This window comes from Dendrobates tinctorius, unplaced genomic scaffold (assembly GCF_039654945.1).
Source record: "Dendrobates tinctorius isolate UK_male_01 unplaced genomic scaffold, ASM3965494v1 ptg000039l, whole genome shotgun sequence".
Taxonomy (NCBI): Eukaryota; Metazoa; Chordata; class Amphibia; order Anura; family Dendrobatidae; genus Dendrobates; species Dendrobates tinctorius.
The window spans coordinates 22,602,013-22,623,734 of NW_027361707.1; the positions used below are offsets into that span (position 1 = coordinate 22,602,013).

The 21,722-nt window shown below is 44.3% G+C and overlaps 1 protein-coding gene across 1 annotated transcript in view; it reads left to right on the forward strand.

The window, feature by feature from the left end:
• TRMT44 (tRNA methyltransferase 44 homolog) overlaps window positions 1-21,722 on the forward strand; it is a 42,165-nt gene that overhangs the window by 14,101 nt on the left and 6,342 nt on the right. Inside the window, exons 3-10 of the mRNA XM_073574558.1 lie at window positions 1,404-1,623; window positions 2,592-2,660; window positions 3,530-3,637; window positions 5,409-5,480; window positions 6,593-6,699; window positions 10,211-10,394; window positions 15,173-15,552; window positions 20,125-20,237. Coding sequence (XP_073430659.1) covers window positions 1,404-1,623; window positions 2,592-2,660; window positions 3,530-3,637; window positions 5,409-5,480; window positions 6,593-6,699; window positions 10,211-10,394; window positions 15,173-15,552; window positions 20,125-20,237 — 1,253 coding nt within the window. The remainder of the gene's footprint in view (window positions 1-1,403; window positions 1,624-2,591; window positions 2,661-3,529; window positions 3,638-5,408; window positions 5,481-6,592; window positions 6,700-10,210; window positions 10,395-15,172; window positions 15,553-20,124; window positions 20,238-21,722) is intronic.

The window sequence follows — 21,722 nt, forward strand, 5'->3', positions numbered from 1 at the left end:
TCCTGCTCCCGTACATCTTCCCTCCTCTTCCCTTGCTTCCGAGGGTCATTAAGAAGATCAGAGCAGAGGCAGGACCAGTGATCCTTGTCGCGCCAGATTGGCCGCGCCGAGCATGGTATGTAGAACTAATACAACTAGTTGGAGACGTGCCCTGGCAGCTTTCAGATTGCATGGATCTACACTCGCAGGGCCCGATATACCACCAGAACTCCGGGGCCCTGGAGCTAACTTTTTTTTCTGGCTTAATTAGTGTCCACCTAGTGGCCAGCAGCATAACACCCACTGTCTCTGTGTCCCCCAATGATTGGCTCGGAGAAAAAGATTTTACGGTGAGTACACAAAAATCCCTATATCTTGGTCTCTTCTGTCCACAAGACGCGTTGCCAGTAGGATTTTGGCTTACTTGCGTACATTTTTAAAAATTGCAGTCTAGCTTTTTTATATTTCTGTGTCAGCAATGGGGTCCTCCTAGGTCCCCTGCCATAGCGATTCATTTCATTCAAATGTCGAGGAACAGTTTGCTCTGACACTGATGCACCCTGATTCTGAAGGACAGCTTGAATTTCTTTGGAGCTTGATTCTGTCTGCTTATCCACCATCCATCCAGACTATTGTGTTTCTAACCTTTTCATCAATTTTTTTTTTTCTGCCATCGGCGTCTAGGGAGATTAGCTACAGTGCCATGGGTTGTAAACTTCTTTATGTTGCGCACTGTGGAAAAAGGAACATCAAGCTATCTGGAGATTGTTCAATAATTTTGGTTCTTAAGTCCTCAGACTGTTCTCTTCTTCTCTCTCTGTTCTCAATGCTTAGTGTGGCACACTATGCAAAGATTGAGTTAACTTCTCCCCTTTTTTATCTGGTTTCTGGTCTGATTTTCATATTGTCCACACCTATTACTTGCCACAGGTGAGTTTGAACGAGCATCACATGCTTGAAGCGAAGCTGTTGACCCACGATTTTTGAAAGGTGCCAACAATTTTGTCCGGATCATTTTTGCGGTTGTGTGAAATGATGTTCAATTTGCCCTTTTTTCTCTTTCTTTTTTTTTTTTTGTTGTCCCAGTGCATACAAAGGAAATAAACGTGTAATTGCAATAATTTTCTGTGAGAAATACTTCATTTTCTGGAACAATTTCAAGGGTGCCAACACTTTCGGCCATGACTATATATAAAACTGATGATGATAATATTATTATTGTACAAGTTTATTACTGCAGCTATCTTTCCCTACAGAATCAGTCATTCTTACTGCATTGCCATTAGAACAAATGTTGGCTCTTGCAAGAAGCCAAAGAAAAAGAATTGCAGAAATTAAAATTGGCCGTATCATTAAGGGATTAAAGTGCCAGAGAACCTCCAAAGCCTTTTTGCTGCCTAATTGGTCCAGTCCCTGTTTTCCAGGTCACTCTCCCTGCTCACTGTATACGCGGACGGCTGGGAGTCTGATGGCGTTATATACCCTAAAATCTCCTGGATGAAAAATGAGCTGCTGTCTCGGCTGGCGAAGTGGTCCACGGAGGACAAGAAGAGCGACTTTAAGAGCACCCTATCCCTCATTGCCGTGGATAAATATAGCAAGCAGTATCAGAGCCTGAAGGAGAAGTACAGAGATATGGTGAAGGTAGCCAGCGCTCATCCATCACTGTCGCGACACACAATAAAATCTAATCAGAACAGTGAATTGTTTCCTGACCTCACATTCCGGCATTATATGCCCTAGAAAATCCTACATTACTGTCAAAACCATCTCTGCTACAGTTACTGGTAACGTGGGGCAGACTTTCTCCCACTCCTTACTACCCTGGCCCATATTTTATTTACATCTGCTTCTGTCCGGATCCTCGTGGGCAGAACTTCATACCATGTGATCTCTTTAGCCACCTCTGATTGGCCAAAGGGGATATCTAGAATAATTTTCATACCACACAGGACAACAGATAGATTTGGGATCATTCTGTCGGTGGGAGTGTTTTTTTTTTTTTTTTCTTTTTTCCATTATTTAATTTTTATTCTCAAACGCAGCAGTACGGTAAATTTTGCAACAATTTTTTCCAACATCACAGCAGCCATCTGCGACTGTGGCAAAAAAAATAAATAAAAAATACATATAGCGGTCACAACACTTGAACGCAGCCTAAATGGTAGAGAAATGGAGTCATCCGGGCCGGGGTGCAATAACGGACTTCTGGTAAGGATATCGGTCTGTAATCCGGTAACCTTCATGACTTCTAATGCCATTAGGATCTGCTCCTCCTCGAAGACTTAGAGGGTCTGTGCCTCCATTAAATATCATTTTCAGTGTATAGATTATAAAAAATGATCCATTTTTATGCGATTAAAAAAAAAAAAAAAACGATCCTGTGGTGAATTATTACTTTTTCTTACATAGCACGGCGCCACCTACTGTTCATAATGTGTACCATGGTGCACGTCCACCTAACGAGCCGAGCGCCGGTGGCCACACATGCTCTGTCACGCTCCCCATCTCCAGCTGTGCACAGCCGATGGATTTCTGTCTATTTGTCAGGGAAGGAGCTAGAAAATCAGTTTTTAATTAATATATCTTTTTTTTTTTTCTTCCATTCGAAGGTCTGGCCTGAAGTGACCGATCCAGAGAAGTTTGTATATGAAGATGTCGCCATTGCAACATACTTGTTGGTAAGTCTTTTGAAATTGCACAAATAAAACTCCCGTCTTTTATATCTACCAGAATCACGTTAGCTTTAAATGGGGGAAATGAGTATATTTTAAAAATAATGCTTCCAGCCACCACTAGGGGGCAATAAATATGTATTAAGAAAAATAAATACCTGCAGCCACCACTAGGGGGAATAGGTACATATTGAAAACAATACCTCCAGCCACCATTAGGGGGAAATAAATATGTATTCAAAAATGTTCTGCCACCACTAGGGGGAGATAGATATTTTTAAGCAAAACCCAACTCCCCTTACCATTAGGGGAAACTGATACATATTTTAAAAAAATACCTCCTGCTAAAACTAGGAATCGAGATATAAGCTTAAAAAAAACTACGGGGACATAGATATTAAAAAATAGTTTGCGGGACAAATAAATATGTTCTTAAAAAAAAAAAAAAGAGACTACCTCCACCACTAGGGGAAGTGTGCGAGCTTTCTGCTCACTGTATTATGCCTGTGTTCAGTGGACCACCCAGTCTTCTGTAGTATATTCCCGAACCGAAGGCCTCTTTTTCTCCATCAACGACTTTGGGTCCTGGTTCTGACACTCTCTGCCTTCAATTTCCCTTCTCTCAGTGTTAGGGATAATAGCCTAGAGAGGGTTGTACATAGATCTCTGGTGAAGAGGGAAGAAAGCTTGTACAGTGTCAGGGAAGGCAGAGAAAACAGGTTGTAGACAAGGAGGAAAGCACATTGGGATACTCATACAAACTTTTCTTCAGAGGTTGGTGTTATGCAATTTGAAAGTTTATAATCTAATTTTTTTTTTACGTTTTTCTAGCAAAGAGTTGTTTTAAAAAAAATTTTTGTAACTGCTGATTTTAGGTTCTTTGGGAGGAAGAGCGATTACAAAAAGGCCTTACTGACAAGCAATCCTTTGTGGACCTGGGATGTGGAAATGGGCTCCTGGTGCATATTTTAAGCAATGAAGGGGTAAATACAAATACCGTACTTGTGTTCCTTCTGATTTTGTGGGTATTAGGTCTCTCGTTCCACATCACCATTTTTTGTCTCTTATTGTAAATGTTGTTATATCTTGTATTGTTAATTATTGAAGGTCGTTATGAAGAGTTGACCCCATATTTTGATGATTTTTTGGGAGTTACCCAGTACTCGTGTTATTCTTTAGCAAAAGTATGGACTTAAATGTATGTATAACATGGCGAAGAAGGAGGAAGTTTTGAGCTTTGAAGGCTATGTACGCTTTTATACAGAATTTTTTGTTTTGCTTCCTAATTGTAAAATTAAGCAACTTTCTATATAGTGTTCGTTAAAAATGTTCTACCATTTTGCTTCTGCTCAGCATCTGTAAGTCCTTTCTTCAGCTGAGTGATCTGCAAAAAAGATGCAAATCCATCAGTGGTCCTGGTTCTGACGCCCTTTTCTACCCTCATCATCTTCCCTTCTCTCCGTGCTAGAGAAAGCAGCAAGGAGAGGACTAGACATATCTCTCGTGTTGAGAAATGAAAGCATGTATAGTTTCAGAAAATGTAGCGAAAACAGACTATAGAAAGGGAGGAAAGCACATGAAGAGGAAATAAGTGCAGGATAGAAGCTGTGCTGGTATAAGCATTGAAGTTAGAAGCACACAGCTCTCTCGTCCAGCCTATATTACTAGGAGAGACAATCCCACAAGAGAAAAATCTGAAATTTGGATCCGTCTGCAATCCTTATATTGAGAGGCCTGAGTATGAATGACGGAATGAAGACTGAAGAATGAAACTTGGTTATTAAAAATTGGACTAATGGAGATAATCAAATTGATTCTCCGGATCCCAGTTCTGTGACTGCATCAGTATTCTATGGATGCCAGGTGGGAACCCTCTGAGCTGCCTCCTACCTGTCACCATCCCCGAGCTGTAAACAAGGCTAGCAGCTGGAGGTTCTGCAGCAGCAGGGAGGAGGGACACTGAGGAGCTGTATACAAGGCTAGCAGCTGGAGGTTCTGCCGCAGCAGGGAGGAGGGACACTGAGGAGCTGTAAACAAGGCTAGCAATTGGAGGTTCTGCAGCAGCAGGGAGGAGGGACACTGAGGAGCTGTAAACAAGGCTAGCAGCTGGAGGTTCTGCAGCAGGGAGGAGGCACACGCAGTTGGAGATTCAGCAGCTGCAATGAAGAGGGACACTGAGGAGCTGTAAACAAGGCTAGCAGCTGGAGGTTCTGCAGCAGGGAGGAGGGACACTGAGGAGCTGTAAGCAAGGCTAGCAGGTGGAGATTCAGCAGCAACAGGGAGGAGGGACACTGAGGAGCTGTAAACAAGGCTAGCAGGTGGAGATTCAGCAGCAGCATTGACGAGGGACACTGATCGAGCAGTCAGTTATGCAGGACAGGTGGAAAGTCTACAGCAGCAGGGAGGAGGGACACAAATTGTAATCTGGTGACAGATTTGCTTTAAAGGAGAAGTGGGCATATTGTGGAGTTTCGATATTTCACTGAAAAACTCCGTCACTGGAATGTCAGTGTATTGAGAAAACAGTGGATAGGCACATCCAAAGATAAAAAATCTTCAAGCTTTATTACAAATCCAGATATTTAAAAGTCCATGTGTGAATAGTGGTCCAGAAACCGCTCTAACTGCGCCCTTAGTCATAGATAAATGTCAATGTACTAAACACAGGAACTGTAGCAATGTAAATCGTTTCATGGAATTAAATCATAATTTTTTTTTCTTTTGTCTTTTATATTATATTTTTGCAAAAAAAAGTACCCAGGTCGAGGCATAGATGTCCGCAGGAGAAAAATCTGGGATATGTACGGGCCACAGACCGTTCTGGAGGTAAGCAGTATCTGCTCGATGAGACATTTATGCACGAGGTGTGCGCTGCTTATTAATCTCTTGTTGCCTAGAAGAGCGCCGCTTCTCATTTTCCCCTTTTTAATTTACCTCTGGCTAATTTATTCTCCCAAGACCCGCTCCCCGATAGATTAGTGACGTTTGTCTCCGGCGAGAGCCTTTACATCAATTACATTTACCTCTGCAAAACCTTTTACCGTTCAGCAATTAGCGGTGGACCCCGGTGATGCCGATGGCGGGCCGCGGGGCGGGGTGAGGAGTAGGCACACAATGGCGGGGAAACTTCACATTCGCCAACGCATGAGAAAACGCCCGCTTCTCTCTCGCACACACAATGTATTATTATTTTAATGGATATTTGCTTTCAAAGGAAAATCCATTTAACCCTTTGCGGGACAGGCCAGTTTTCGTCTTGAGGATCATAGCCTTCTTTTTCAGATTTATTTCCTCTTTGCTTTTTTTGGGGCTGTTGATTATGTTAAAAGGCGGAGATGAGATGTACCTCTGACTGCGACCATTAGCGTGTTTTAATCATTCCAAAACCATCAGTATTACTCTCAGCCCACTAAAATGTTTGTCGCGTTATCCATACTTCTTTTCCTCCATGACTGACTCCCCTGGTGTCCACAGTCACTGCAGACTGGATACAGAACCCGATACCGCAGGTGTCCCCATCGTCATACTCATTACCAGTTTACTTTTTATTGCGTCCTCCTTCTTTATTTGATTTCTCTTGCTTTTTAAACGCAGTTTTGCTGCTTTTGTAATGCATTAGTCTTAGTGTAGAAGACAGCGATTCTGGATTTAAAACTGCAGTTGCGATTTTTACACGTGCTTTTTTGCTCTTTTTTTTTTTTTTTTTGCTCTTTTTTTTCGCGCTTCTCGTAAAAGCTTCCAGTGGAAAAAAAATTATTAAAAAAGGGCAGTTTGTGGCTTACAACACTCAGAGGGGATATGTTATCTAGAACTCTCATCCTCTTTGCTAATGCACCATATGAAAGCAGCATTGTGTGAACATGGCCTCGTGCCACAATTGGATTATTGCTTTGTGTTTTTTCCAATATGTTTTTTTCTTTTTTTACTACTTTCCTCAGGAATCCGCTATTACGCCCAGTGATAATTACTTATTTCCTGATACGGATTGGATAATCGGTAACCATTCCGATGAGCTCACGCCGTGGCTTCCTGTCATCGCTGCTCGGTAATGAAACTAGCGTCATGTCCTACTAGTTGTCCTACTGGCTGGGTTACAGCTACTGTTCTCTGTAACCAGCCATTCATACCTGACTTTATGGGCCTCAGAGATTCTGGGTGACCTTGATGTACATCTTTAAAACCTTGTTGGCATGTGTCGTTTATGTACAGTAGATGTAGATATTGCTTGTATGGATTGGGCTCGAGAGCTGAGCCTGCCCTGCACAGCATAGCTGTCGGCAGTGCGGCACAGCAGGCACCCAGCTGTAACTGCTGCAACCAGAAGTAGTGCCAATCCCAACACCTTAATCTCCCTGCCAATCAGAATTGGAAAAGTAGTAAGCATGGTGGGCGTTGTATCTGTCGGCCCGCCTGTGTCATGATCGTGGAGTCCATCGCTTGTCTTAGGCTGTCTAGAAGATCGTCATAAAATCCCCTGCAATACTTCATTATAACAGTGCATTGTACTATTAGGACTAGTTTAAAAATGGAAAAAATATATATGTGTATCTGTCTGTATATATACAGTGGCATGTAAAAGTTTGGGCACCCTTGGTCATAGTTGCTGTTGTGAACAGTTAGGCAAGTTGAAGATGAAATGATCTCTAAGAGGCCTAACGTTAAAGATGACACATTTCCTTAGTAGTTTAGGCAACATAACAGTCTCATCATTTACATTTTAAAAATTATAAAAAGAAAATGGGCAGATGCAAAAGTTTGGGCACCCTGCATGGTTAGTACCTAGTAGCGCCCCCTTTTGCAAGTATCACAGCTTGTAAACACCTTTTGTAGCCAGACAAGAGTCTTTCAATACTTGTTTGAGGAATTTTCATCCATTCTTCCCTTGGAAAATGTTTCCAGTTCTCTGAGATTCCTGGGTTACTGGGTCGTCTTGCATGCTCTGCTATTTTGAGGTCTAGCCACAGATTTTCAATGGTGTTCATATCAGGGGACTGTGAGGGCCATTGTAAAACCTTCAGCTTGCGCCTTTTGACATCATCTATTGTGGATTTTGACATGTGTGTTTGGGATCATGATCCATTTGTAGAAGCCATCCTCTTTTCAACTTCAGCTTTTTTACAGATGGTGTTACTGTATGTTTGTATCAAGAATTTCTTGAAATGTCATTGAATCCATTCTTCCCTCTACCCATGAAATGTTCACCGTTTCATTGGCTACAACACAACCCCAAAACATGATTGATCCACCCCCATGCCTAATACTCTGTTTTTTCTCCTAAATCATTTTGAAGGTCTTTTGCAGTCAAGCGGGGGTTCTGATTTGCCTCTCCAGCAATCCCATGAGCAGCTCTCTGAAATGTTGCTTGGTCTTCCAGACCTTATCTTGACCTCTGTTGTTCCTGTTAACTGCCATGTCTTAATTACATTTTGAACTGAGAAAAGGGCAACTTGAAAACGATTTGCTATCTTCTTATAGCCTTCTCCTGCTTTGTGGGCCTCCACTATTTTCATTTTCAGAGTGCTAGGCAGCTGCTTAGAAGAACTCGTGGCTGCTGTTTTTTGGCACAAGGTTAGAGGAGGCTGGGTTTTTATAAAGCTGGGAAATTTGCATCACATGACCTTTCCTAACAATGATGGGGAACAAACCATAACTCTAACAGGTGATCACAACAAAGAGAGTAATTCAATGCTTACACTGCCATAACTTAGTGTTTTGGGGCATAACTTCTTGCTTTAATTACTGAACCACACTGACAGAGAATTGAAGCCACTCGGATATTCAAGACATTCTGAGGGATCTTGCTCCATTCCACTTTCAAATCTACAAACAATCTTTATTGCTATGGGTACGGGCCCCAACTCATCCCAAAGGTGCTCTATAGGGTTTACATAAGGTGATTGGCTCGGCCATTGCAACAAGCGAACATATTTCTATGCTAACCAATTTTTAACTAAATTGGATGTGTGCTTAGGATCATTGTCTTGCTGCAATTTCCAGCCCCCGGCCTACTGTGGTTTTACCATGTGGCAGCTTTATATTCTCCAGTATATCCATGTACATGGTAGCACTCATATTCCCATCAATTCTATGCAGAGGGCCAATGCCAGATGCAGAAAAGTAGCCCCAAACCATGACATTGCTACCACCATGTTTCACTGTAGGTATTTGTTTGGTACCTTACATCATTACGCTTTCCAATTGGGCGGTATATATAATGCATGTCATCACTGCCACACAGATTGAACTTGGATTCATCTGTCTCATTCCATTGGCTGTGTTCTTTGACCAACACAAGTCGGACCTTCCGGTTCTTTGCAAAGATGAAAGTCTTCTTGACTGGATCTCGTGCATTCAACCCTACTGCTCTTGGCAGTCACACCATAGAATCACTTTGACCCCATATTCTTCATTATTTTCGGGTTGTATCTGTACAGCACTTTCATGGACATCAGATACCGACTTTTCCTTAATAATCTGATCAACTTTGGAGGAAGTTTCCCGTGGTCGTCCACTACTAGGTGTCAGCTGTTCCATAGCCTTTTTTCTTTATTGTATGTGACACTTAACTCTGAGAGCAGCTGAATTCCTCTTTTTGGCTTTCGCTTGACTTCACTCTCAGAATAATAAGCTTCCTGATATCTGGTGATTAAATTTGTCTTTGTCTTTGCCATGTTTAACCGAAAACACACACAAACACAAAAAATACTAAATTTTAGGCAAAATTTGACTATCCATATAAAAATGTGCAAAACATTTGGCCAAGTACATGTTGAAAACTAACACATAAAGGGATAAAACAATGTCAAACACAATTTTCATCCTGCTATTTGACAAACATTTGCTTCTGTTTTTTTAAAATTGCCAGGAAAGTGGCATCACAACAACCAGACAGAGGTAATTTACACTTAGATATGCATGGGGACGAATGCTAGCAGCTAAAAACAATGGTGTCATTCAAAAGTACAGATCGTCCCGCAAAAAAAAAAAAAACAAGCCCTCACATGGCCATATTGATAAAAAAAAAAAAAAGTTAAAGAAAAAAGTGATGGCTCTGGGAAGAAGGGGAGGAAATAAAGAAAACTCGCCCCGGGGTGAAGGGGTTAAATAAAGCAGCTTTCATTTGTGCATAAAAGACTCGGTGGTGATCTTTACAATCATGGAGGTCATAAAAGATGCTAGATGTAGTGCTCTTTGATGTGGGGTGTACTCATTTTTGCATCAGCTAATGTGCGTACAACTGAAGATTTTGCAATGAAAGTTATATCATTGGCCTTACCTTCATGTCGGGGGTTAAAAAATGCTCCATGGAGCTCAGTCTTGTGAAAGTTATGAAATTGTTGTTTTTAGGGAGTTATTGATTAGAATCTTAAGTGGGTGTACTCATTTATTGCACAGCCTCTATAAGTGTCCCCGAGGACGGCGCACACTGTACGTGAACTTAGATTTGCTCTCGGTTCCTGTGCGAGGAGCCGCTCGCTGGCTGAGGACTGTGCAGGTCTCCTCCAGCGGACAGGCCGCCGCTTGTTTCTTGCCGTGATCCACATCTTCTCCTCCAGGTCATCTTACTCCTGCAGCTTCTTCGTGCTGCCATGCTGCTTCTTCAACTTCTATGGAAAATACAACAGGAAATCCAGTAAGAAGCCTCAGTACAGAGAATACCTGGATTATGTCACTGAAGTCGGCGTTCAGTGCGGATTCATTGTGGAAGAGGATTGTCTGAGAATCCCCTCAACTAAAAGAGTGAGTGACGCCCTCTTCTGTCTGATATTTTAGCATATTCCATACCGATCCGGTATTATACCCCAGAGCTGCACTCACTATTCTTCTGGTTCCGTCACTGTTTACATACATTACATTACTGATCCTGAGTTACATCCTGCATTATACCCCAGAGCTGCACTCACTATTCTGCTGGTGCAGTCACTGTGTACATACATTATATTACTGATCCTGAGTTACATCCTGCATTATACCCCAGAGCTGCAATCACTATTCTGCTGGTGCAGTCACTGTGTACATACATTACATTACTGATCCTGTACTGATCCTGAGTTACATCCTGTATTATACTCCAGAGCTGCACTCACTATTCTGCTGGTGCCGTCACTGTGTACATACATTACATTACTGATTCTGAGTTACATCCTGTATTATACCCCAGAGCTGCACTGACTATTCTGCTGGTGCAGTCACTGTGTACATACATTACATTACATTACTGATCCTGAGTTACATCCTCTATTATACCCCAGAGCTGCACTCACTATTCTGCTGGTGCAGTCACTGTGTACATACATTACATTACTGATCCTGAGTTACATCCTGTATTATACTCCAGAGCTGCACTCACTATTCTGCTGGTGCAGTCACTGTGTACATACATTACATTACTGATCCTGTACTGATCCTGAGTTACATCCTGTATTATACCCCAGAGCTGCACTCACTATTCTGCTGGTGCAGTCACTGTGTATATACATTACATTACTGATCCTGAGTTACATCCTGTATTATACTCCAGAGCTGCACTCACTATTCTGCTGGTAAAGTCACTGTGTACATACATTACATTACTGATCCTGTACTGATCCTGAGTAACATCCTGTATTATACCCCAGAGCTGCACTCACTATTCTGCTGGTGCAGTCACTGTGTACATACATTCAGGGCTGTGGAGTCGGAGTCGTGGAGTCGGAGTCGGTGCTCATTTTGGTGGAGTCGGAGTTGGAGTCGGTATAAAATGGACCGACTCCGACTCCTAAAATATATAATAAATTGGGTACAGTAATTCAATGCAGAATGTGCAGAATATTTTTTCATAGGAGTTTGGGAAAGTTATGAAATGTCCTATAAATGGCTGTTATATTCCTGATCTAAGGCTACATTCACACACAGCGTTTTTCCTGTGTTTTTTGAGGATACGTTTTTCAGCTGCAAAAGCAGATCAGCTTTTTAAAAAACTGCATCACCTGAAAGGTTTTTGAGCTCATAGATAATGTTTTCAATAGTAAAAGCAGATTAGAAATCTACTCTATCTATCTATATATCCATATCTGTCTATCCATATCATATCTGTACCAAAAAGAATGAAAACCGGGTAGTACACCAATATATATTCTGTTCTATCTAAATATCTTGATTATTGGATCATAAAAATGATTAAATGTCTGAGGTTCACATTGTACTACAATAAATTTTTCACTTAAATATAAGCAATATGTGTGGGAGTCGGAGTCGGTGTAAGGGAAATTGAGGAGTCGGAGTCGCAGGTTTGGCTTACCGACTCCACAGCCCTGCATACATTACATTACTGATCCTGAGTTACATCCTGTATTATACTCCAGAGCTGCACTCACTATTCTGCTGGTGCAGTCACTGTGTACATACATTACATTACTGATCCTGAGTTACATCCTGTATTATCCTCCAGAGCTGCACTCACTATTCTGCTGGTGCAGTCATTGTGTACATACATTACATTACTGATCCTGAGTTACATCCTGTGTTATACTCCAGAGCTGCACTCTCTATTCTGCTGGTGCAGTCACTGTGTACATACATTACATTACTGATCCTGTACTGATCCTGAGTTACATCCTGTGTTATACTCCAGAGCTGCACTCTCTATTCTGCTGGTGCAGTCACTGTGTACATACATTACATTACTGATCCTGAGTTACATCCTGTATTATACCCCAGAGCTGCACTCACTATTCTGCTGGTGCAGTCACTGTGTACATACATTACATTACTGATCCTGAGTTACATCCTGTATTATACCCCAGAGCTGCACTCACTATTCTGCTGGTGCCGTCACTGTGTACATACATTACTGATCCTGAATGTATGTACTCAGTGTGACGTCCGTCCGCGGATCTAGACTGCAGTAGGGACAGCACCCCGAGACCCTTAACTGGAATTGGATCTGGAATTGTAGCAAGGCCCAGGGGGTGGCTGTCTAGAAGCAGTGCGCCAGAGCAGGACGGTCACCAATAGGGAAGAAGGCAGGGAGCCAAAAAACGTAGTCATAAACCAGGCGAGCAGCGAAGGTACAGAAACGGCAGGCAGTGGCAGAGTCGAGAGTCCAGGCCAAGGTCACAAAACGGGAGACGAGCAGAGGTATAAAATCGTCAGGCAGTAGAGGGGTCAGAAATCCAGGCTGAGGTCAGAGTCAAACAATAGCAAATCACACAGTAACACACAGGGGAACCAAGAATATATCCGGCGGCTTGCAAGACCAGTCCCAAGGTATTTGAGGGATCAGGTCATCCCTCACAGGCTCCCGGACTGATGATGTCATCTGGACCGCCCCCAGGACCAGGCCAGATGGTGATGCACCAACCCCTCCATGACCGACTGAGGAGCGGAGCCTGCGTCCACCTGATGCCTGCGCAGGAGCCCCTTCTCTGTCGCCGCCATCACTCGGGGGCGAACCACTGCGCCTCCCGGTGGCTGAGGCAGGAACAGCAGGCCCCGAGTCTGACGGTGATGTGACAGTCCGGCGCCTCCTAGTGGCCGAGGCCGGGACAGCAGGCCCCGAGTCTGACGGCGACGTGACAGTCCGGCGCCTCCTAGTGGCCGAGGCTGGGACAGCAGGCCCCGAGTCTGACGGTGATGTGACAGTCCGGCGCCTCCTAGTGGCCGAGGCCGGGACAGCAGGCCCCGAGTCTGACGGCGACGTGACATTTCGGCGCCTCCTAGTGGCCGAGGCTGGGACAGCAGGCCCCGAGTCTGACGGCGACGTGACACTCAGTGACTGCATCGGCAGAATAGTGAGTGCAGCTCTGGAGTATAATACGGGCTGTAACTCAGGATCAGTAATGTATGCACAAAGGGACTGCACCAGCAGAATTATGAGTGCAGCTCTGGGGTATAATACAGGATGTATCTCAGGATCAGTAATGTAATGTATGCACACAGTGACTGCACCAGCAGAATAGTGAGTGGAGCTCTGGGGTATAATACAGGATGTAACTCAGGATCAGTAATGTAATGTATGTACACAGTGACTGCACCAGCAGAATAGTGAGTGGAGCTCTGGAGTATAATACAGGCTGTAACTCAGGATCAGTAATGTAATGTATGCACAAAGGGACTGCACCAGCAGAATAGTGAGTGCAGCTCTGGATGTAACTCAGGATCAGTAATGTAATGTATGTACACAGTGACTGCACCAGCAGAACAGTGAGTGCAGCTCCGGAGTATAATACAGGATGTAACTCAGGATCAGTAATGTAATGTATGTACACAGTGACTGCACCAGCAGAATAATGAGCGCAGCTCTGGGGTATAACACAGGATGTAACTCAGGATCAGTAATGTATATACACAGTGACTGCACCAGCAGAATAGTGAGTGCAGCTCTGGGGTATAATACAAGATGTAACTCAGGATCAGTAATGTATGTACACAGTGAATGCACCAGCAGAATAGTGAGTGGAGCTCTGGAGTATAATACAGGCTGTAACTCAGGATCAGTAATGTATGCACAAAGAGACTGCACCAGCAGAATAGTGAGTGCAGCTCTGGATGTAACTCAGGATCAGTAATGTAATGTATGTACACAGTGACTGCACCAGCAGAACAGTGAGTGCAGCTCCGGAGTATAATACAGGATGTAACTCAGGATCAGTAATGTATATACACAGTGACTGCACCAGCAGAATAATGAGCGCAGCTCTGGGGTATAACACAGGATGTAACTCAGGATCAGTTATGTATATACACAGTGACTGCACCAGCAGAATAGTGAGTGCAGCTCTGGGGTATAATACAAGATGTAACTCAGGATCAGTAGTGTAATGTATGTACACAGTGACTGCACCAGCAGAATAGTGAGTGCAGCTCTGGGGTATAACACAGGATGTAACTCAGGATCAGTAATGTATATACACAGTGACTGCACCAGCAGAATAGTGAGTGCAGCTCTGGGGTATAATACAAGATGTAACTCAGGATCAGTAGTGTAATGTATGTACACAGTGACTGCACCAGCAGAATAGTGAGTGCAGCTCTGGGGTATAACACAGGATGTAACTCAGGATCAGTAATGTATATACACAGTGACTGCACCAGCAGAATAGTGAGTGCAGCTCTGGGGTATAATACAAGATGTAACTCAGGATCAGTAGTGTAATGTATGTACACAGTGACTGCACCAGCAGAATAGTGAGTGCAGCTCTGGGGTATAACACAGGATGTAACTCGGGATCAGTAATGTAATATATGTACACAGTGACTGCACCAGCTGAATAGTGAGTGCAGCTCCGGAGTATAATACAGGATGTAACTCAGGATCAGTAATGTAATGTATGTACACACACAGTGACTGCACCAGCAGAATAGTGAGTGCAGCTCTGGGGTATAACACAGGATGTAACTCAGGATCAGTAATGTAATATATGTACACAGTGACTGCACCAGCTGAATAGTGAGTGCAGCTCTGGAGTATAATACAGGATGTAACGGTACAAGGTAAATAATGAAATGCAATTTCCTTTCTGTTCACCTAATTCCAGGTGTGCCTTATAGGGAAGTCGCGGGGTTACTCTCCTGCAGAGGAGCCACAGGCCGATGCCCGGAGGTCTCGGTACATCTCCAGTCATGCAGCTGACTCTGTAACACATGCAGCAGCTTCTGGGACCTGTGAACATAACACGGACTCTGCACACGATGCCTTTACCTTGAACAGCACTAAGCATTGCTTACAGAAAGAACCTGCTGACTGGATATTCGGGTTCAGGCCCAGAGACAAAGTGGAACAAGTCAGGAACTGCGCCTTACTCCCCAGAGACTTCACTGATAAGGTGGTGCTGCAGGTCGCACAGTTATTACTAGAAGAGAAGGACAAACGCTCTACAGACGGAGGAGCCGAGCAAACCTGGAACAATGGACGCAAGTATCATCATCTTTCTTTTAGATCCATGTTTTTTGGACTATGAGACACATCTTACCACAAGATGCACCCCAGGATTAGACAGCAGAAAAGAGGAAAAACACTTTTTCCTATTGATTGTCCCTGGCGGTGTAAAGTGCAGAGGTCACTATCACGAATGTTAATGTACTAGGGTAAAATAGGAAGATAATAAATCTATTGTTAGTGTCTCTGCATTGTTATACACACAACACAGCCCTGCTGCACCTGCACATATACATACACACAGCTCTGCTACATGCACCTATACATACACACAGCTCTGCTATATTTCCGTACACACAGGTCTGCTGCATGCACATATACACGCACACAGTTCTTCTGCATACATACACACACCTCTGCTATATTTACATACACACAGCTCTGCTGCATGCACATACACCCCACAGCTCTGCTATATTTACGTACACACAGCTCTGCTGCATGCACATACACCCCACAGCTCTGCTATATTTACGTACACACAGCTCTGCTGCATGCACATATATATAAATACACAGCTCTGCTGCATGCACATATATATAAATACACAGCTCTGCTGCATGCACATTTAAATACACACAGCTCTGTTGCATGCGCTTGCACGCAACTCTGCAGCATGCACGTAGCTCTGCTACATGTACTTACAGTTGTGGCCAAAAGTATTGACACCCCAGCAATTCTGTCAGATAATACTCAGTTTCTTCCTGAAAATGATTGCAAACACAAATTCTTTGGTATTATTATGTTCATTTAATTTGTCTTAAATGGAAAAAAACACAAAAAGAATTGTCCTAAAGCCAAATTGGATATAATTCCACACCAAACAGAAAAAGAGGGTGGACAAAAGTATTGGCACTGTTCGAAAAATCATGTGATGCTTCTCTAATTTGTGTAATTAACAGCACCTGTAACTTGCCTGTGGCACCTAACAGGTGTTGGCAATAACTAAATCACACTTGCAGCCAGTTGACATGGATTAAAGTTGACTCAACCTCTGTCCTGTGTCCTTGTGTGTACCACATTGAGCATGGAGAAAAGAAAGAAGACCAAAGAACTGTCTGAGGACTTGAGAAACCAAATTGTGAGGAAGCATGAGCAATCTCAAGGCTACAAGTCCATCTCCAAAGACCTGAATGTTCCTGTGTCTACCGTGCGCAGTGTCATCAAGAAGTTTAAAGCCCATGGCACTGTGACTAACCTCCCTAGATGTGGACGGAAAGGAAAAATTGACAAGAGATTTCAGCGCAAGATTGTGCGGATGTTGGATAAAGAACCTCGACTAACATCCAAACAAGTTCAAGCTGCCCTGCAGTCCAAGGGTACAACAGTGTCAACCCGTACTATCCGTCGGCGTCTGAATGAAAAGGGACTGTATGGTAGGAGACCTAGGAAGACCCCACTTCTTACCCCACCCCAAGACATAAAAAAGCCAGGCTGGAGTTTGCCAAAATTTACCTGAAAAAGCCTAAAACATTTTGGAAGAATGTTCTCTGGTCAGATGAGACAAAAGTAGAGCTTTTTGGGCAAAGGCATCAACATAGAGTTTACAGGAGAAAAAAAGAGGCATTCAAAGAAAAGAACACGGTCCCTACAGTCAAACATGGCGGAGGTTCCCTGATGTTTTGGGGTTGTTTTGCTGCTGCTTCTGGCACTGGATTGCTTGACCGTGTGCATGGCATTATGAAGTTTGAAGACTACCAACAAATTTTGCAGCATGTAGGGCCCAGTGTGAGAAAGTTGGGTCTCCCTCAGAGGTCATGGGTCTTCCAGCAGGACAATGACCCAAAACACACTTCAAAAATCACTAGAAAATGGTTTGAGAGAAAGCACTGGAGACTTCTAAGGTGGCCAGCAATGAGTCCAGACCTGAATCCCATAGAACACCTGTGGAGAGATCTAAAAATGGCAGTTTGGAGAAGGCACCCTTCTAATATCAGGGACCTGGAGCAGTTTGCCAAAGAAGAATGGTCTAAAATTCCAGCAGAGCATTGTAAGAAACTCATTGATGGTTACCGGAAGCGGTTGGTCACAGTTATTTTGTCTAAAGGTTGTGCAACCAAGTATTAGGCTGAGGGTGCCAATACTTTTGTCTGGCCCATTTTTGGAGTTGTGTGTGAAATGATCAATGTTTTGCTTTTTGCTTCATTCTCTTTTGTGTTTTTTCATTTAAGACAAATTAAATGAAGATAATAATACCAAAGAATTTGTGTTTGCAATCATTTTCAGGAAGAAACTGAGTATTATCTGACAGAATTGCAGGGGTGTCAATACTTTTGGCCACAACTGTATACATACGCATGCACACGCTATACATTACCACATCCTGCAGTTCCTGATCAGGACCTGTATGGAGGCTTCAGGAGTTGAGCATTTGCACGACCTTCTGCTTGATTAACTCTAGCACATGACCTGGAAAGTCCTGGAATTATTGGTGCTGAAGGTCTTTCAGCTGCCCAGCTCCTGCAGCCTCCATTCAGTGCCTGCAGCTTCCTCTCCTGCTTTACACCTTGTCAGACAGGAGGACAGAGGCCAGTTCTTAGTGATCGGGGAGGACGTGGTGTCAGCGTTCTCCTCCATTACAGGAAGTTGACTCCGGACCATAATACGCACACACTTTTTAATGAGTTTTTAATGTTAAAAAATGCGTCTTGTAATCCTAAAAATACTGTAGCTGAACATAGCGGTGTATGGAGCCAGAACAGTTCACCATAGGACCATACGTGCATAGTGACCGATCCTCGGGCCTGAAGTTTAGCTCTCTTCTGAAGTGAATGTGTGAGCTGCAGTACCTGAGATCAGACACTACATGGTGTTGAAGCTCTGGTGTCCAGTCCACGTAGATTTCTAGTTCCGGCCACTAAGGGGGTAGCCTGCACTGCACCGATCTGATACTGACCTAGCTCAAGAATAGTTCCTAATTTTCTTAGACCTGTGAAAACACCGGATATTTGACATTAAAACGGGAAGGAGCCGAGAACGGGGGACATTATTATAGGAAGGAGCCCAGGAAGGGGGGCATTATTACAGGATGGAGCCCAGGAAGGGGGACATTATTATAGGGAGGAGCCCAGGAAGGGGGGATTATTACAAGAAGGAGCCCAGGAAGGGGGACATTATTATAGGAAGGAGCCCGGAGCGGGGGACGTTATTACAGGAAGGAGCCCGGAGCGGGGGACGTTATAACAGGAAGGAGCCCGGAGCGGGGGACGTTATAACAGGAAGGAGCCCGGAGCGGGGGACGTTATAACAGGAAGGAGCCCGGAGCGGGGGACGTTATTACAGGAGGGAGCCCGGAGCGGGGGACGTTATTACAGGAGGGAACCCGGAGCGGGGGACGTTATTACAGGAGGGAGCCCGGAGCGGGGGACGTTATTACAGGAAGGAGCCAGGAGCGGGGGACGTTATTACAGGAAGGAGCCAGGAGCGGGGGACGTTATTACAGGAAGGAGCCAGGAGCGGGGTTCGTTATTACAGGAAGGAGCCAGGAGCGGGGGACGTTATTACAGGAAGGAGCCAGGAGCGGGGGACGTTATTACAGGCTTTTTCTAGTGTAAAGACCAAATATAGGGCTCTAAGATGTTGTAAGTGGAGCCTAAGGCCTTTTTCACACATCCGGTGTCAGGGGTCCGGCGGCGTGCGGCGAAAAGCCGGGCCGCCGGATCCGGCCTGCAGCGGTGACACCGGATGTACATGCGGCGCCTGATGCGGCTTGGAGGACATTTAAAGGAGCCGCAGCATCGGGGGACGAGAGAGCCAGCCAGCGAGACAGCGGTGGACGAGAGAGCCAGCCAGCGAGACAGCGGTGGACGAGAGAGCAGCCAGAGAGACAGCGGTGGACGAGAGAGCAGCCAGAGAGACAGCGGTGGACGAGAGAGCAGCCAGAGAGACAGCGGGGGACGAGAGAGCCAGCCAAAGAAGGGTATGGAGAGAGAGAGAGATGCGCGCCGGGCACTTGTGGGGTTAAAACTCACAGTGCCCAGGCATGCTCTGTTGAAAAAGCCGGTCCGGCGCTGCAAAAAAAGTTGCAGCCAACGTTTTTTGCAGACGCCAGACGGCGCATGTTTGCCGTATCCGGCAAAACCCGGAGGCGCCGCATGTCCATCCGGCACGGTGCGGCGATCATTACATTCTATGTGAAAAAAACGGATCCAATTCCGAATCCGATTTTCACAATTTTCGCTGCATCGTGCCGGATTTAAAAAAACGGATGTGTGAAAGTAGCCTAATACGGTCACATGATGCGAAATAGTAATGGTGTACAGGCGAGGCGTTGGTATTAAAGTTGCATCTGGGGGTTACATTTCTTTGAGGCTCCTTGGGAAACATTCGACCTAGATTACTACCCTGTAAATTAAGCCCTGTTATATAGGGCCACAAAAAGGATGATTGCGCAGTTCATTTCCTCAGGACAGGACTAGCTTCTTGGGTTCCTGCTTTTGGGTGTATGCTTTAGCACATGGCAGCAGCGCGGCTCGTGTACAGGACAGGCATGTCTATTACTTGGGGCACCAGGATGCCTGTTTTGATGTTTTTCATTTCCATTATAGGAAGTCTTCCATTGCGAGAAGTAGCTGAAGTCCTTGAAAAGGCGACATTACAGAGACTGAAGAATGAGTGTGGAGGTCTGCAGACCCTGCTCCGGAACAATCATCAGGTCTTTCAAGGTAACATTAATACGTTACCACCTCTAGGGCTACGTCCATAATGTCCTAAGTGCTCCTGACACACACGGGGAAAGGTGTCTTTAGAACGCCACTGCCCTGTATGTCACCCACAGGCTATGGCAGCACCTGTTGACCCTTGGCAGTGGCGGCGTCCCATAGCCAGGGGCTGGCGTCCCTTTACCCACGGGTCGAAAGTTGTCTCTGCCGCTGCCCCCGTTTCTGCTGCCTGCAATGTTGATGTCAAGTTGACAGCGCTGCAGCCAGTCATTGAGCCCAGCGCAACATGGAAGGCTGACTGTGCCTATATGCATAAAGTCAGAGACAGGACCAAGCAGGAGACATGAGTAAAGACCACAGCATCACCAGGTATTAACCTCCTTCCTCTACCCTACACTACAACAGAACACAGTGTAACCCTTCTATCTTATCCCATTGTATGGAATACAGTATTACCCCCTCCACTTCCCTAGTCTGCCAAAGAATGCAATAATAACACTACTTCTACCATAGACCACCGGGGAACATAATATAAGCATATAGTCTACCCTAGTCCACCAGGGAATATAATATAAACCTATAGTCTACGCTAGACCACCACGGAACATAAAATAAACCCATAGTCTAACCTAGACCACCAGTGAACATAAAATAAATCTATAGTCTACTGTAGTCCACCAGGGAATATAATTTAAATCTGTAGTCTACCCCCACACTACCATGAAGTATAATATAAACCTATAGTCTACTCTAGACTACCAGGGAACATATTAACCTATAGACTACCCTAGTCCACCAGGGAACATAATATAAACCTATAGTCTACCCTAATCAACCAGGGAATGTAATATAAACCTATAGTCTACCCTAATCCACCAGGGAATGTAATATAAACCTATAGTCTACCCTAATCCACCAGGGAATGTAATATAAACCTACAGTTGTGGCCAAAAGTATTGACACCCCTGCAATTCTGTCAGATAATACTCAGTTTCTTCCTGAAAATGATTGCAAACACAAATTCTTTGGTATTATTATCTTCATTTAATTTGTCTTAAATGAAAAAACACAAAATGAATTGTCCTAAAGCCAAATTGGATATAATTCCACACCAAACAGAAAAAAGAGGGTGGACAAAAGTATTGGCACTGTTCGAAAAATCATGTGATGCTTCTCTAATTTGTGTAATTAACAGCACCTGTAACTTACCTGTGGCACCTAATAGGTGTTGGCAATAGCTAAATCACACTTGCAGCCAGTTGACATGGATTAAAGTCGACTCAACCTCTGTCCTGTGTCCTTGTGTGTACCACATTGAGCATGGAGAAAAGAAAGAAGACCAAAGAACTGTCTGAGGACTTGAGAAACCAAATTGTGAGGAAGCATGAGCAATCTCAAGGCTACAAGTCCATCTCCAAAGACCAGAATGTTCCAGTGTCTACCGTGCGCAGTGTCATCAAGAAGTTTAAAGCCCATGGCACTGTGGCT